At 36.2% G+C, this 16,577-nt stretch overlaps 1 protein-coding gene across 1 annotated transcript in view; it reads left to right on the top strand.

Moving 5' to 3' along the window:
- The window catches only part of ROCK1 (Rho associated coiled-coil containing protein kinase 1), an 83,507-nt gene that overhangs the window by 36,149 nt on the left and 30,781 nt on the right, over positions 1–16,577 (top strand). The window contains exons 4-15 of the mRNA XM_066562324.1: positions 380–517; positions 1,730–1,905; positions 4,695–4,779; positions 6,394–6,538; positions 6,821–6,959; positions 7,373–7,464; positions 7,646–7,805; positions 10,204–10,270; positions 13,702–13,790; positions 15,342–15,390; positions 15,976–16,111; positions 16,479–16,570. Of these exons, the coding sequence (XP_066418421.1) occupies positions 380–517; positions 1,730–1,905; positions 4,695–4,779; positions 6,394–6,538; positions 6,821–6,959; positions 7,373–7,464; positions 7,646–7,805; positions 10,204–10,270; positions 13,702–13,790; positions 15,342–15,390; positions 15,976–16,111; positions 16,479–16,570 (1,368 nt within the window). The remainder of the gene's footprint in view (positions 1–379; positions 518–1,729; positions 1,906–4,694; positions 4,780–6,393; positions 6,539–6,820; positions 6,960–7,372; positions 7,465–7,645; positions 7,806–10,203; positions 10,271–13,701; positions 13,791–15,341; positions 15,391–15,975; positions 16,112–16,478; positions 16,571–16,577) is intronic.

The raw sequence follows: 16,577 nt of genomic DNA, 5'->3' as shown, positions 1-16,577 counted from the left end.
GGTGGGAGAAACTGGAGATACAGCAGCAAGTATACACATCTGCTAATGAACTCTGGAAAATGCGTATAGTTTTAACTTTATGGTATTTAACATCACTAACTGCCAATAGTTGTCCTTTTAAAGGCACATACATGCAGATTATGTGACTCCTGTGCTTATGGACTTCAGTGTTGAAAAGTTCTAGCAAGTATTTTAAAAGTGATGCATTGTCAGATATAATTATTTTGTGTATGTACAGTATAGAATCCTTTATAGTAATGTGAAGGGTCTCATAAAATGTGTTAAATAGTAAAGCAGGAAAAGTAACATTTTCAGTGATGTTCTTCATGTGTTAATATGGCAAACTAATATGTTCTGTGTGTCACATATGTCTTCATAGGTAAGGCATAAATCCTCAAGGAGAGTGTATGCTATGAAACTTCTGAGCAAATTTGAGATGATAAAAAGATCTGATTCTGCATTCTTCTGGGAAGAAAGGGATATTATGGCTTTTGCTAATAGTCCCTGGGTTGTTCAGGTAAAGTGATACTACTTTTAAAATGTTGTCATTATAGAATAGTTTGGTTGCAACACTGCATGACCTGGAATTACACGTTTTGAAGTCTCTTTTTTGTTTTTTTGGTCTGCTAGGGTGTACATGACTAAGATGATAGCAATTTTGTATAGCAATGCTATATACAAAAGAGCAGATATAATACTTGCTTCAAACTGTATTTTGTCACATTTACATGATAAACTATTCTCTTTATTATTAAAACTCTTTGCCAGATATATTTTGGTGCATCTGCTCTGTAGTAGTTATTTGGATCATCCAGCATACCAGTAAGCATACCAGAAAGAGGTACTTAAGACAGAGCTTCTGTAAATTCTAATTTCTGTGTGTATCTTTGCAAATTATGCCTGCTCTGGTTATTTTTTCCCCATTTCAGTGTTCTCACTGACAGTTTCTTGGGAGGCACTGCTGCCTTTGAAGTTCTAAGGAACATGCCTGAACCAATCATTGAGCATTGTGTGTGCACATGTCATCTTGTTAATTTAAACTGTTCTTACCCTTAAGCATATAAATTCTTCTGTGAGGCTGGAATGACGCAAACTCATTCAAGATTTACCCAAGTCAAATGGGTAAATGGCTTTACTATCTGTCTGGGTGTGATTGTGCAGAATAAAACTTAGGAATTTCATCCAGTTTTAAGTAAAGAAAAATCTGTTTGCACTACTCATGTTGAACAGAGGGCTGGAAACTTTAAAGGAAATATTTTTATTGTTTAAAGTGTAGGCTCGTTTCTATATAATAAATAAATGTTGACAGTAGAAAAATAAACATTTACTGATAATACAAATAGAATAGAGCAGATGTTTGCAACAGAGTAATTTTATCTTTGTATATGGGCCCACTAACATCCCAGTAAGAAAGAAAAAACATTTGTCTAAATGTAATGAGCTTTCTTTGAAATGATCTCAAAATTCATTGTAGCAAATTCACTAATCATAATTTGTAACCAGAACTCTACTTTTTCCAGGGTAATATAAGGGGATGGAGGATCTGGCTCTAGAGGTTAACTTTTTTTTAGGAGGTTTGCTGAATGATGCAGAGTTCCTGCAGTTATTGCAGCAATTCTGTTACTTTGGAAATCAGCCTGCACAGATATGCCCTTGATTTGCCAACAAGCAAAATATTAAAGATAATTGGAACATAACTGGCTTATTTTTTGGTTTTGCTTTTTTGCAGTTATTTTACGCATTCCAAGATGACCGTTACCTTTACATGGTGATGGAATACATGCCTGGTGGGGACCTTGTGAATTTAATGAGCAACTACGATGTTCCAGAGAAATGGGCAAGATTTTATACTGCTGAAGTTGTACTTGCATTAGATGCAATTCACTCAATGGGTTTTATACACAGGTGAGAAAGAAAAAGATATTACATAGGGTTGTTTATTTCCTGATGCTGCCAGAATTACTTCAGTTCAGGCAGTTTTAAAATTCAAGATACTACTTCTTTATTGTTATTCCATAATTATTCCATCTTAGAAATTGAAAAGTTCTTGCCATCAGAAACTGTAAGTTTGAGGTGATATAGTCAAAGTAAAGGTTTTCAGCAGGCTGATGTTCCTCAGTTTGGGGAGCAACAAAATTGTCCCACTTTACTAGGAGGTAGCTAGAATAAAAATGGTGTGAGCATGTTGGCCTCAAAATGGTTCTTTTCTTTTGATTAGAAAAAGCTGTTTAGGGAATTTGATCACAGTAGTATCCACTGTTAGGAATTAATTCTCTGCTAGGCATTTGAAGCCTCAGTGACCCATTAAACAAGAATCTGTGAACAATGTGAGGAAAATCTCCCAGCCATATGTTTTCTTGTGAGGGGCAAGATGGAAAATTGAGATGCAGAGCAAAGAGCAAAGGGACTTGGATTAGTTTCATGTTATGTACTTGCCCTAAAGTGAAATGTAGTCTTTTCCTGGATAGGTTGAGAAGTTTTCTTTTTGATATTTGAACTTGTATCTATTTCTAGCTTTTAATTATACTAACTGGGAGCAGAAGAATAAAGTTTTCAACAGAAAATACAGGAAGAATTTGAGTAGTGTGTAGTATACACTATAGTATATACATTTTCAGTTTGTAATTTGTTCACAAGATCAGTGTTAACACGTAAGCTTTTGCAAAAAAGGCTGACACAAAGCAAAATAAACTACTAATCCATTGCTTGAGTAGGATCTAGAGCATCATTAATTATGTAGCTATGCTGCATCTAATGGGTAAATTATCTGGCTGAATGAACCATTTGTACATGTGTATTGCAAGCTTTAGAAAGCAGGCATTAGAAGATGCCAGCAGCATAGAGAGATTTTTTTCACTAAAATTTAGATTATTTTGACACCAGGAGGTTTTTTTTAAAATTTGTTTTCCCCTGTAGTTAATCTGTTCAACTCTAATGAATGAAAAGGAACTTAAGAAAATATGGGCCTGCTGCTTAATGGGTCAGGGGCTGAGTGACAAAGGACATGGGGATGACTGAGGCTGCTGCCTTTGCCCAGCCTTCATTGATAAGGTCTTCTTTCAGGCCCCTTGGGTCCTGTGCCCAGTGGCAGAGCTTGGGAGAGGAAAGCATTGCTCTGGCAGAGGAAGAGAAAACTGAGTCCCAGTTGTGCAAACTGGATATACACATGTCCAGGCCACATGGTGGGACATGCCATGGGTGGTGAGGGAGCTGCCAAGTAGCCTTATGATGCTGTTCTCTTTCACCTTGGAAGGTGAGTGGGAATTAGGAGATTCTAGATGACTGGAAGGAAACAAATGGCACACTTGTCTCACCCCAAGAAGGGCTGGGAGGAGGCAATCAGAGCAGCTGAAGGCTAGCCAGCCTAAGAGCAGTTGGATTAAATTGTCAGGAAACAGTTTCTGGGCATGTGGATGGAGAGGTGATGGTGAGCAGCCTACATGGATTTATGAAGGGTAATACATGCCTTCCCAAAGCAATTACCTTCTGTGTTGAGATGATGGGCTTCACTGATGAGACAGAGTATGTTTGTCTTGACTTCAGCCAGGTTGTAGATGTAGCTGGGTTAGAAAGGTGCAGTTTGAACAGGCAGAACTGTCTAGATACTCCTTGAGTAGATTGTGCTGTCCAGCAGCAGTCAGCTACCAGCAGTTCCCTAGAGGTTTGGTGCCAGGATCAGCACTGTCTCTGTTCACAAGATGAACAGTGTTCAGGCAGGGCAGAAAGCATTAGTCACCAGCTGCCCAGCAGGAGTTTATAAAAAAGTGGACCAGACTTGAAAAGTTGCATGATGGAAAGATGAAAGGCAATGGATGACACAAGTTGCAGCAGGGGAATATCTAGCTATTCATTAAGAGTTGTTTTTTCTACTATGAGGGAGGTCAAACAGTATAAGAGAAAGGTTATAGATTCTTCATCCTCAAAAAAAGAAAACTTGCCTGGATTTGACCCTGAGTAATGTAATGTAACTTTGAAGTCCAATCTGACTTTGCAGCTATACTTTGATCAGGCAGCTAAGTGAGAGTCTTACAAAAATCCCTTCCAACCAAAATTACTCTGTGAATGTACTGGTGCATTTGCACTACATTTCATCTGACATTGGCCAGAGTTCTCCTTTGAGATCTCTGAAATATACTTTCTCCTGAAATTTGTGTTATGTTATCTTGGTAATTGTTTCTTACTGCTGTTCTGCTTCAGTATGTTCAATAACATCAACATTCTGCACTTTACCAGTTACTTTATGAAAATTCTATAGTGGAAGTACTTGGGGAGTGCTATAAGTTAATATTCCTCTTCAGTCATGGGAAAATATTTGAATAATAGAATTTTGAAAATGACATTCAGTTGTTCCCTTGAAATAGAAGTGGTACAGAAAAGAAGCTATGTTTACAGTGCCTGTTTGACATAATCAGTGAATGTTTTTTAGGAACTTGAACTTCAAGATTAGTGTCCAGATCTATTAAATTTTGTGATTTAAGTGTTCGAATTTTAAAAAATATTGTTGTTCCGCAGTCTCTGTTGGTTGTGATACTTAGAGAAAGCAAAAAAAAAAAAGTGGAGGCAGTAGTGGTGCTTTAATGTTACCGTTTTCCCATAAAATGTTGCATCTGAAAAGCAGTTGACTTCCATTGTTTTCATAAGTTAAATCTAAGAAATTGAATGTTTACTTTTTAAAATATGTATTTTTCTTTCAGAGATGTGAAGCCTGATAATATGCTGCTAGATAAAGCTGGTCATTTAAAATTAGCAGATTTTGGTACTTGTATGAAGATGAACAAGGTAAACATATGTTTCTAATTTGACTTTTCTGTTTGTGAAAGGAAAACATACTTAAAAGTGAAAAGATACTGAAAAGTTTTAAGCTAGATGAGAAATTCCTTTATTGTTCTTCATGGCCTAGTGAAAGGAACTAGATGATCTTTAAGGTCCCTTCCAACCCAAATCATTCTATGATTCTGTGATTCATGCATCTTATTTCTGAGAACGTAAAGTGCAGAAATGATTCTTCAAGTACTGTTTTTTAGAGAAGAGTTTTTCTGAAGTTTTTTTCTTTTCAGAAGGCAAGCCTTTGATTGTCTCTAGATGCTCAGGGTTTTCTTCAAGTATTTTGGTATGAAAAGTTAATGCAAAGAAATGAGATGATTTTTGCGTAGTGTGCCAGAAATGAAAGAATCAAAAGTGACATGCCAGTTGCTTAATGCCAGTTTTATGTATTAGCCATTGCTGACATAGCATGAGGACAAATCTGAGGGAAACAGGGGTCGTAGAATTATTTATTTTTAAAAATGTATTCTGAGGTCATTTAAAAAAGAAATAAAATCCAGCAACTGTTGTTCCCTACACAAAACTGCCTGGTTTGTGTCAGCCTGCACATAGATTTGAGGAGAAAACATGTTTGGAAATCTGAAGTATGTGGTAGGTAGTAGAGTTGGTGTAATATCTACAATATATTTTCATCATATTCCAGGAGATTTGAATAAGTTACTGTACTTAGCTGCTGAATAAAAGGCACCAATGAAAACCAAGTGTAGGCTATGTGTAAAAATCCTAGTAGTCTTGAGCCTTGTCTTGGTTCCTCTAGTCTTTTGAAAGCAAGGGGTTATTCTCTAGAAGAAAAACTGCTCAGCATAGAAGCTTAATTTAGGATTTGCTGTATATGCAGCACTAAACTAATATTTCTTTTCTTTGCTTAGTTATGTATTTTTATGTGAGTTTTTCCACTGATCCATTTCTAGGAATGGCATGGGATTATTTCAGAAGTGCCTGAATGGCACTGGAAAAGGGTGTGTGGTTACACCTTCAGCATTCTGGATGTCAGCTCCAGTGTGACTGATCTCAGTTCTGTGAGCACTTTCTCGGGGGTGTGAGGAACATCAAACATTCTTGTCATCTGTTACCTGTTTTGAAGTCTCTCTACATAGATTTCCAAAGCCTTATCTACCTTTAGTCTTCCTACCATACAGCATCTTGGGTCAGAGGCCAAAAACTTGCAGTTCAGCTGTTCCTGTTATCAAAATCCCTGATGTTGACCCATTTGTGCTATCAGAGGAGTTTTCACTGTTTACAGTACATCCTGTCAGCAAATGACAAATTTATACTGGCATGAGTGGCTGTGTAGTGTGTGCAAGGCCTAGATGCAATTCTGATTACTTCTTGGATTCTAACTGAGGTTTTTAAAGCAACTTCCATTGTGTTTGACAGATCTAGTGCTTTGTTCTAGCTTAGCAGCTTAGACTTCAAAAATAAATTAAAAAAAAAACATTTAAAAAAGAATGTTTGTTGACAGAATTTTATGTGGATCTGTTCATGTTGTTTAGTCTGCATAAACTCATGGAACTTACTGGGAATTTTGGAACTTATATTTGGGCCTGGCTGTTTTCCTCTGTTTTGTAGGAAGGAATGGTACGATGTGACACGGCTGTGGGAACACCAGACTACATCTCTCCTGAAGTATTGAAGTCCCAGGGAGGGGATGGTTACTATGGGCGGGAATGTGACTGGTGGTCAGTTGGAGTCTTCTTGTATGAAATGCTTGTAGGTGAGTAATAGGATCATCAGAATCGACTGCCTTACTTAACTAGACTCCCATGTTAAAATCACTCTTGTTTTTAACATTACAGCTCTTCTGGCATGAGCTGTGGTTTACAGATCCTGGCATTTACAGAATATATTTTAGAAAAATTCTGGCAGAGTTCTCAAACATTTGTCCTCGCCTCTTTTTCACTTGGTTGCATACAGTGTTGTATATGTAATTCAGATATTGCAAATCAAGTCTACAATAATTTTGATCTGCTTTTTAATGTTTGTTCTGCTTTTTCAGGTGATACACCTTTTTATGCAGATTCTTTGGTTGGAACGTACAGTAAGATTATGAACCATAAGAACTCCCTTACTTTCCCTGATGACAGTGACATTTCTAAAGAGGCAAAAAACCTCATTTGTGCCTTTTTAACTGATAGGTAAGGTTTATGTTATAAAAATAAGCCTTCATTAAGAGTATTTCTTGTCATGTCAATAAAAAAAAAAGTATTTGTTTTGTGTGCATTTTTAAACTGCTCAGGAGAAGTGAAATTTTTAGAGCCTGGGCATGAGTGCAGTGTAACAGCTTGGCAATTGCCTGAGCTGTCCATGATGGTGGAAACAGAAACAGCAGAGCTTCTTATAGACAAAAGTTTAAACCAGGCTGTGTCTGAAATGTAGCTGCTCTGCTCATATAGAGATCTTCTTATGAAAACATTTGAGTTATATGTACATTTTACCGTAGCTTGAGAGGTATTTTATTGTCTCTGTTGTTAGGTTGTGCTTTAAGTGAGTCTTTCCTTCAGAATAATTTATGGAATCTCGTGTGTTTAACCAAAACACTCTTCAACAGGGAAGTGAGGCTAGGACGAAATGGTGTAGAAGAAATTAAACGGCACCTTTTCTTCAAAAATGATCAATGGGCTTGGGAAACACTCAGAGACAGTAAGTATAGTGCTTTTCTCAGAAATTATGGTCTGGCTTACCGATGTATCATGTTGGCCAAAGGACTGGTGTATTTTGTTTAAAGGAGTTTAAAGTTTTATTTACTCTGTACAAAGCAAAATGTTCTTAGTGACTTGAGTGATATACTGATTATTATCATACTATTTTGCATTTTTTCTAGCTGTAGCACCAGTTGTGCCTGACTTAAGTAGTGACATTGACACTAGTAATTTTGATGATCTGGAAGAAGACAAAGGAGAGGAAGAAACATTTCCCATACCAAAAGCATTTGTGGGCAACCAGCTTCCTTTTGTAGGATTTACGTACTACAGCAACCGTCGGTATGTGTGCAGAAAGCAAATTAATGCTGTATTCTTTGTTGGCACTGTTTCTGACTCTTACTAACCAATATCTAGGTTTAAATCTATTCAGATACTTACTAATCATTCAGAATACTAAAAATTGCACTCTTTTAATACTTTAACAATGATAAAGTACTGCTAGACATCATTACCTTAAAATATTCCATTGTGTTGTTGAGTGTCCTATTCTGCATTGAGAAGATGCTGCAGAAGTGATGCTGCAGAAGCTAGGCAAGAAAATCCACTGTTGCCACTACCAGGCAGAGCTGCCTGCAGAGCACTGAATTGTGTGTAGAGTCATGAATCAAGGTTTGAAAGTCCATTTGTTTTACTGCATATTACTGTCCCTGAGCTGAATATGAAGTTTCCATACTTTCCATCAGTGTTTTAGTGTGTGGTAAATTAAACCCTGGCCTACTAGAAATATTTCCTACTTGCCTGCTTTCTGCATCATAATTTTTCTTTTTAAGTACACGTCCACTGACAGAGTGAGATCTTGATGCTGTACGGCTTTCACTATTGCTTAAAAGACTTCTAAATTACATCAGTTAAACTGTATTAATTAATGCTTTCAACAGTCATTATTATTGTAGGCCCTATGGGTAGCTACATCTACATTCAAAAATCTCAATAACTTTTTAATACTTGGAAAGCTGCTTTTAATTGTGGTGTCAGTCAGGCTTAAAATGGGCTAAAACTTCTAGTCAAAGTGTCAGAGAGAGACTGTTAGCTTTAATAGCGTTTCTGGATAGGAAAATCTTGACGGAAATAAATCTGGTTTTCGTCCTTGTGTAGAAGAAGAAACACTTTTCCAAGCCTGAGGTGAAATTCTTTCCATCTCTGCAGAGAGTTGGATTTGTTGTTACTTTTTGCCATGGTAAGGTGTAGAAGGACTTGTAGGCTTTCCATACACTATTGGGTGAGTTCAGCAGTTCAAGAGTTTCACCTGTTGTTCTCACTTTAGTCTGTAACTTTGAAAAGTTTCCATTTTTGCCTTGCAGGAATATTTTGGAATATATTGTCAAGAAGTAGCGTATTAGGAGCATGTTAATAACAGAATTTCTTCCTTCCCTTTTGGGGGACAGTATCAGGAATTTGGAGAGCTAAGTGGCTGTGTTCTTGCTGTCATTGAAGAGTTCTGCTGCTCTCTGCTACTATCGTGACTTTGTAGGCTTACCAGAACTGTGATACTGGCCTAGAACTGAATTTAGTCCTGTAATATTCTGCTGGTGTGATTGTCTTGAAAAATCTGACATGACTATTCATGCTTGCTAAACCTGTAATCCTAACTTTTGTTTTCTTTTTGTACTGGAAATAGTTCAAGCATTAAAACAAAAATAAATCTGTATCTGGACATGTTAACACAGATTCTGGAATACCAGTTGAGAACACTTTGTAGCCCTATCTGGCTTGTGAGTTCTCTTCTAGATCTGATGGAGCTGGTGCTGTGCCTGTCTGAGTATCACATTCTTACTGTTCAACAACCCTCGTGTGTAAAATGGGGTGGCTTCTAATACTCCAAACAGCAAGCTTGTTTCCATAGGAAACGGTTTCATTTCCACTTTGTCATTTGATTGTCTGAAAGCCAGATTGAGGTTTAATTTCACCGTGGTTTGGAGATGCCTTTGATTTTACTCTCCTTCATCTTTTGGAGAGGTTTTTTGTATCTGGAAATATCCACGTGATACAAAAAGGCCTTGTCCATCTTTCTCAGTTCATGTGTTGGAGTGTTATTTCTCACGTAATCTGGTGCACTTAATAGATGCTTTACGTCTCTTTAGATCAGTTAGCAGGCCAAGAATATCACATCAAATACCAAAGGAATTTGAAAACAGTAATTTGTATTTATTTACCTAACTCTGCAGATTCATCGCAACTAGAAATTGATGGTATTTTTGGAAAACATTTACATAAAATAAGAACACTGGCTTCAGGGCAAACTTTTTGTGTGTAGAACTCTTAGTAACTTTGTTGAAAGTTACACAATCTCTGCAGACTTTGCTTCATTACTGCTACTTGCTGCATAAGTGCCTGAGTAAATATTTATGGGATAGAAGCCAATGAGAGTGTTGTAACTAAGGAAAGCAAAGATTTTTTTAAATGGTTATTAAAAAAAAGAAAAGTGGTTGTATTGTATTTGGCAGAAATCCTTTTTTTCTGGAGGCCTTCTCTGGCAGCTTTGTACTTTAACCTTTCAATAAATTGAATTTTTCAATTAAATGTGCTAAAATCTGATTATGTTGCTATTTGATTATCCACATTTTGGAGCAAAAAATCTAGGAGTTATATTTTAGGATGTCTCTGTTATCTTAATCTTTTTATAATAATCTTACTTTTAAACAACTCTTGAAATATAACTTTAGAAATGTTTTTGCAGGTATTTAGGTGTCCCTGCAGAAAATTCCAATGACAACAGAACAGGCTCCAGTGTGGACAAAAGTGTGGTATGTCTTCATCTTTATTGTATCCTAATAAAGAGTCTGCTGCATATATAAATATATACTGCATATATGCCATAAACTGTTTGAGTTAGAAATGTCTCAAATTATCTTAGTATTTGGGATCAATGAAATCAATGCATGAGTTTTAGCTCTTTAGTATGGCCTCCCTAATAAAGTTCATGGAAAAGCAGAATTTCACTTCTTAATATAACATTGGTTTTCTTGAATTGAATAAAATAGCCAAAACTTTTTGTGGAAAAGGATTCACAGTTTTTATCTTTAGAAATATCAAAGTACTTGTGCAGTATTTCTAGAGTGCCTCATTGATCCTGGGTTGCTTTGTGGCAGCCATGGAGTCTGGACTTCCAGTGAACTCAGTGGAAGGTGGAAGACCCTGTACCAAGCATGGGCATTCTGCTCTTTCACAAGCCTTCCCCACAAGCTGTTGGGAGTTGGGGCACTGATGATCTGCATTTCTAGAGCAGTTCACCTAGCAAGAAATGCTCAGGAATGCTTTCAGTTACATATTCCCAAACATCTCAGCAGCCAGGTTTCCGGGAAGATATGCTAAGGTGTTTGAGACTTGGTTGAGTGCTTGGATTCTATGTAAGTTCTGATATAAATCAAACTGTTCCCTGAAAATGGTTTGATATGTTACAAATTACATTATTTCCAGAAGAAAACATGGTCAAAAATTGATAATTAACTTTAAAATAAATCTTGGCTTTGACTATAATTTACTGTGTTAGTATTTTGTTCTGTTTTCTGTTGAGAGTAGAAAAGATACTGATCTGTGTTCCCTTTTCTCTTAAACTAGCAATGAAAAGGTTTAATGACACATGGCCTACCCAGAGAAAATTTGTACAGGGCAGGGGAACTGGTTATGTCCTTTACTGGGCAAGTGAATTTAATCAGTGAAATATCTTGATTTTTTTATGTATATTGATGTGCTTGATATACTTTCTTTTCTTTATAAGTGTTTGACTGTTGATACAGTAAAATTTTAAAACAAAGCCAGACTTTCCAGTATTTGAAAGTACTTAAAACTGTGTGCTGGCTTTTGGCTGACTTTGAAGAGAGTTACTGAGTGGACTTGGCATACTTACTGGAATACTACTCAGTGTGTAGTTGAAGAATCCCCAACAGTCCTGTCCATGTTGTCAGACATATTCAAATGTATTGTGACTTTAGCAGTTTTGGGAGGTGAAGGTCTGGAAGAATTTGAGTGTTATAGGAAGGTTTAAATCGATTTTAAGTCTTTATTACAAGGTATGTTTCCCCCACAGTTCTTTCTCAGCTGTTTTTCTTTCATTACATACTGCAGTGAAAACGGTAATGTTGCCACATGGTTAGCAAATTAATTAGTTCTGGAAATATAACACAAGATGCTACCTGGTCTCTCTGAATTTTGATGTCTGTGTTTTGAATGTCTTTGGAGAAAGACATGAGTGTCACAAATTTCCAAGAAATTAATTGTTTTGCAAGTGTGTAAAACTTAACAGAATTAGGCCATGGTGTTGTACAAAAATAGAATTCTATATCCTTTTACTGAATATCAAACCTCTTTGAAGATCTGATTGCTTACTTTGGTTTAGTGCTGCCATAACCACCTGTAAACAGTTTAGATTTTAAGAAAAAGGAGATTAAGAGATTCTTTTGCACCGAATCTTAGGTTTTCTTCATTGCTCAGGGTACAGAACCAGACTCACTATGCTGAAGTGAGTAAGAAAAAAGAAAAAAAATTACAGTTCTGGAGGGATTTTTCTTTACTTCTCTGTTGCCAACAGGCTTTTCTTCAGTCCTTTTCCTCCCCTGCTTCCTACTCAAAATGGAAACCAAGAGCAAACTAAAGCTTAAAGGCGTGCTTTTATACTGAGTTAACTATAACTCAGGATTTTCTTGAGGTATTCTTTAGTCTATTGATAGCAGATTGTGCAGAGCTTTGCCCGGAAGCCTGTTGTCTCTACTGATATAATTAGACTGCTCAGCGAGCTCAGATGGGTCCCCTGGGGTCCAGCCTGATGTGAGAACATGCAGAGACACAGAGGCGCAGGAGGATGCGATAGCAGTCCGAGCGAGTCGGAGGCAGTACAGAAATGCCTCAGTTGCCAGATGTCTTTGTAGACCTGTTTCTCATCTATCCCATTTAGTTCCTCTGTGCACCCTGTCTGGAAGGGCTATAACATGAGTAAAAGGAAATGGAAGAGCAATCACGTGGAACCTTTGTTATCCTCTGTTTTGGGGCATTTGCTGTGGTCCTTTCTTATTACAGTGAGAGTCTTTAAATAGTCTTGCTTCTTGCTTTATTTCTCAGTGGTTCATACCAAGGAGATAAATGTGTTGTGTACTGGTCATTCCTTTGTCCTCAAAGTCTAGATTTAGAAGGCATCCCTTGTTTTTAACTACAAGCATTGTCTGATCCACATAGTGTTATGTTCTATGTCACACCAGTAATTTGTTTTCCAGAGCTGCTCTGTTAAGTGTTGAAATGTCTAATTTTTGGAAGATTTTTGAGATTTTGGAGTTAAAACGGGAAACAACAAAGCAAAGCACCAGAAGCACTTGAAAATGTTGCTTTGAAGAGAGTCTAGGTTAGGAATCTAGTGCTTCTCTATGCAGTTCCAAGAGCATTGAAGGAAATGTGTAAAAATTAAATAGGCTGAAATATTTACAATATCAGTGGAAAGGTTTATAATGAATCAACCAACAAGAGGTTGACTTGATGAGCTCCTTCATCATGTTAAATGAGGATTTTGATGTTGGAATGGGATTATTGGGCCTAGATATTCAATAGAAGGTGGTAGATATTTTGAGACTACATGAAAGGAATGAATTTCTGAGTTTATCCTGCTGGCAAACAGTACATGCTATGCACTAATGTGCCATATTAACACCTGAAGTTTGTTACTATCTTTCAAACCTTGGTACAGTTCTAGCTGTAAAAATGACCTCTGACTAAAGAGATGGTGAGAGCACTTTCTCCCCATTGCCAATAACTGACTGGCCTGGTTCTGCTTCCTGAACTTGTTGGGAGCTTGACTTGGAGATGCATTGCAAAATACACATGGTGGTTCATACTAGAAGAAATTTTGAGACTTACTAAAGTGCTTTCTTACATTTTTGCAGTAATATCTTTAGCCAGGTACTGAAGATCTGTAAAACAAGGAGGATTTGATTTAGCTTAGCCCTGTGAACTTTGAAGATACCTAAAATTCCATGTGCATACAAATGAAAAAAACTGTCTTACTTTTTGTAATTAAATTGTGAGGGGGCAGGGAGAAAGGGACATGTATCACATTTTAATAAAGTAAAATGTCTTATTTTGGTAGAAGAAACTAAGCTGTGATACAATGTAAGCAGAACTGAATATTATGAAATACTTTTTAAAAATTTCTAAATTTAATGCATGTTCTTTCACAAATATATATTTAAAGCTGGAAAATATGCAGAAGATGATCTATGAGTTAGAAGAACAGCTACATAATGAAATGCAGTTGAAAGATGAAATGGAGCAGAAGTGCAGGTGAGTCTTTGAACTTCAATTATTTACATAATTTAAGTATATCTAGCACTTCAGTTCTGTGGTACTGCTTTAGGGATTACCAGGATAACACTAAGAATAGTGTTGTAGTTCTCCAAGGGAGTTCCAGGCACAGATCTAAGTCATTCTAAAATTTTCTTGAGTATGGTATAGAGAAATTTTTTTTTTCTTTGACAACCATGTAACACATGTTCTTTCTGAGCACTGTATTCAGATGTTTTATTGGACTAAGGTACGTGCTCACCGTGCTGGTTTTTTTTTAAATGTGAAGTTCGGTATATATGGCACATACTGGATTATTAATATTAATTAGGTGTTTTCTAAATACAGGGTACTTGTTGGAAAACCACTTTTTTTTTTCTATGACTGACATATAGGAACAACAATTTGCTTTCTGAAGTTTTGTTTCTACCATGCTGAAATAGCAGCTATGTGAGGATTGGCATTTTTCTTGCAGTCACATGAAAAAACAGTTGAGATTCCCCCTTTCTGATAATCAGACATTTTTACTGAGAGTCATGCAAACTAAATTCCCCTTCAGTTAACTTCTCCTTTTGAAATCTTTTCCTGAAGAATTAAATAATCCCAGGAGGCAACATTAGGTATATGATGCAGGAAGAATTTAGACTTGTGAATTAGAACCATAGTGTGTAGCTGTACAAGCTCCTTAGGTGTAAACTGGTAACTGAAATGGTCTAGTGGGAATTTAGGCTATGTGACTCTGTTGCTTACTTAAACACAAGCTCACTGTTGGCACGTTCTGATTGCTCTCCACAAGCAGAACATACATTCTTGAAGGATATTCAGTAGCTGTCTTCCTGCAGTACTACTGAAGCTGTCAGAGCACAACTGTGTCTTCTGGTTTGTCATTCCATTCACTGCAGAGGTAGTAGATAGGAAATATCCCTAACTCTTGTAACTGCCTCTTCTTTTACCTGCCAGGCAGCCTTGTCTGGGTCCTCTTTGTTGGTTCTTTGAAGAGGGATGGCTGCCTGCAGGAATGCAATGGATATGTGTCAATGCTATTGACAGTTAAATGATGTTTTACTGTGCGTTTCACCACACTTTCTGTAGTTCAGTCTTCTAATACATTGATTCAACAGAGAGACTTTCAAATATTTCAAATAATATTATTCACGTACCTTTATCTGTAGTAGGGAGCTGTCTGCTGTGGAATTAATGAGCTGTTTTAGATATTTGAAGGTCATAACTAGAGGAAGTTTTAGCAGTTTACCAGGGTATTCTAATCTTCAGGATAGCCTGTTGTGTACATACACTGTTTTTTGCAGATTAAGGGATAAAATGTGGCACCTAAAGTTTCACATATTTAATCTGTAACAAAGCTGATAAATACTTAGTGATATATTTTAAAAATTATTTGCAATGGTCGATTGTCTTCCTCAGATTTAAATGTTCATTAGAAAATAACATTAGTCAAAATATTAGCATTCACTTTAGTAATGGTCATGAATCAGTTCACTAGAAAAACAGTATGTATAATTTATCTGTTAAATGGTCTTATTTTATTTTTAGATCTTCAAACATAAAGCTAGACAAGATAATGAAAGAACTGGATGAAGAGGTAATATTTTTCTCCCCTGAAGATGCCTTAATTGGGTAAAGGGTGGAGTTAGGAATAGTACTTTCATGATTCTAAGATATTTTTACTGTAACTAAAAAAAAATTGTTCTGTGTTCAAGTTTGAGACCTAACGATCATGTTTCAATTCATAACATTGGGAGATTTCCTTACATTTTTATTTGTAGTCATTTACAAAAACTTTTCTTTCTGTTAGTCCTGCTGATTTATATTTATTTTGATAAATATTTTACTTAGTCTTGCTTGTTGCAAGTTTTCTGGATTTTATCAAAGTCAATTACTACAAAAATGAAGATGATTTTCTATTGAGTCCTTCTCTTGTCTCTTAATAATTTTAGTAGTTACTTTAGATATAATTGTACTAACAACAATTTTTCTCGTAATTGTATAAATTTGTCATGTAGAAGTTAAAAAAGCTGTCTTTTCTGAAAACCTTTCCAAGGAAGCCAGAAATTCATTCATTTGAAACAATCAGTTTCCATGTGTAATTAGTTGCTGAGATCATGCAACTGGTTTAGCAATCATTCCTTAAAATGTAAGTATAAAATACCAATTCTTTGAATTTTAGGGAAATCAAAGGAAGAACTTGGAAACAGCAGTGTCTCAGATTGAGAAAGAAAAGATGGTATTACAACATAAGATAAATGAATACCAAAGAAAATTTGAACAAGAGAATGAAAAAAGACGTAATGTGGAAAATGAAGGTATGCAGTATTGTCCAAACGTTGACACAGGCTGTATATGATGTGTTTTGGGGAATAATTTAGTGTCATAGTGTCCTAAGTGCTGTGCAGCTTTAAGGTTTGAAAAGGGATCTTTTCAAATAATGAACATGGATTTTGAGTTAATTTTCTTTGTTCTTATTTTCAAATTCTGTACTCTGCAGCACTGTGCTGTGTTGTTGGTCTGCAAGCACAAAATTTGACATAGAAATATATGTAAGAAGCAAAAAGTCAACAAAAGACCTGTCAATGCAAAACAATATTTTGGAGCATGTTTATGTAAAAAAACAAGAATAAAACCCTAAGTTTTTTTATAGTATGCTGTATTAATGGTGCAATTTCTCTTTAGTGTCCACACTAAAAGATCAGATGGAAGACTTGAAAAAAATCAGCCAGCATTCACAAATTTCAAATGAGAAGATAACACAGTTACAAAAACAAGTATGTT

This window comes from Molothrus aeneus, chromosome 1, assembly GCF_037042795.1.
Source record: "Molothrus aeneus isolate 106 chromosome 1, BPBGC_Maene_1.0, whole genome shotgun sequence".
NCBI lineage: Eukaryota > Metazoa > Chordata > Aves > Passeriformes > Icteridae > Molothrus > Molothrus aeneus.
Note: the sequence above shows the minus strand (reverse complement) of the source record. Positions and strands in the feature narration are given on the sequence as shown.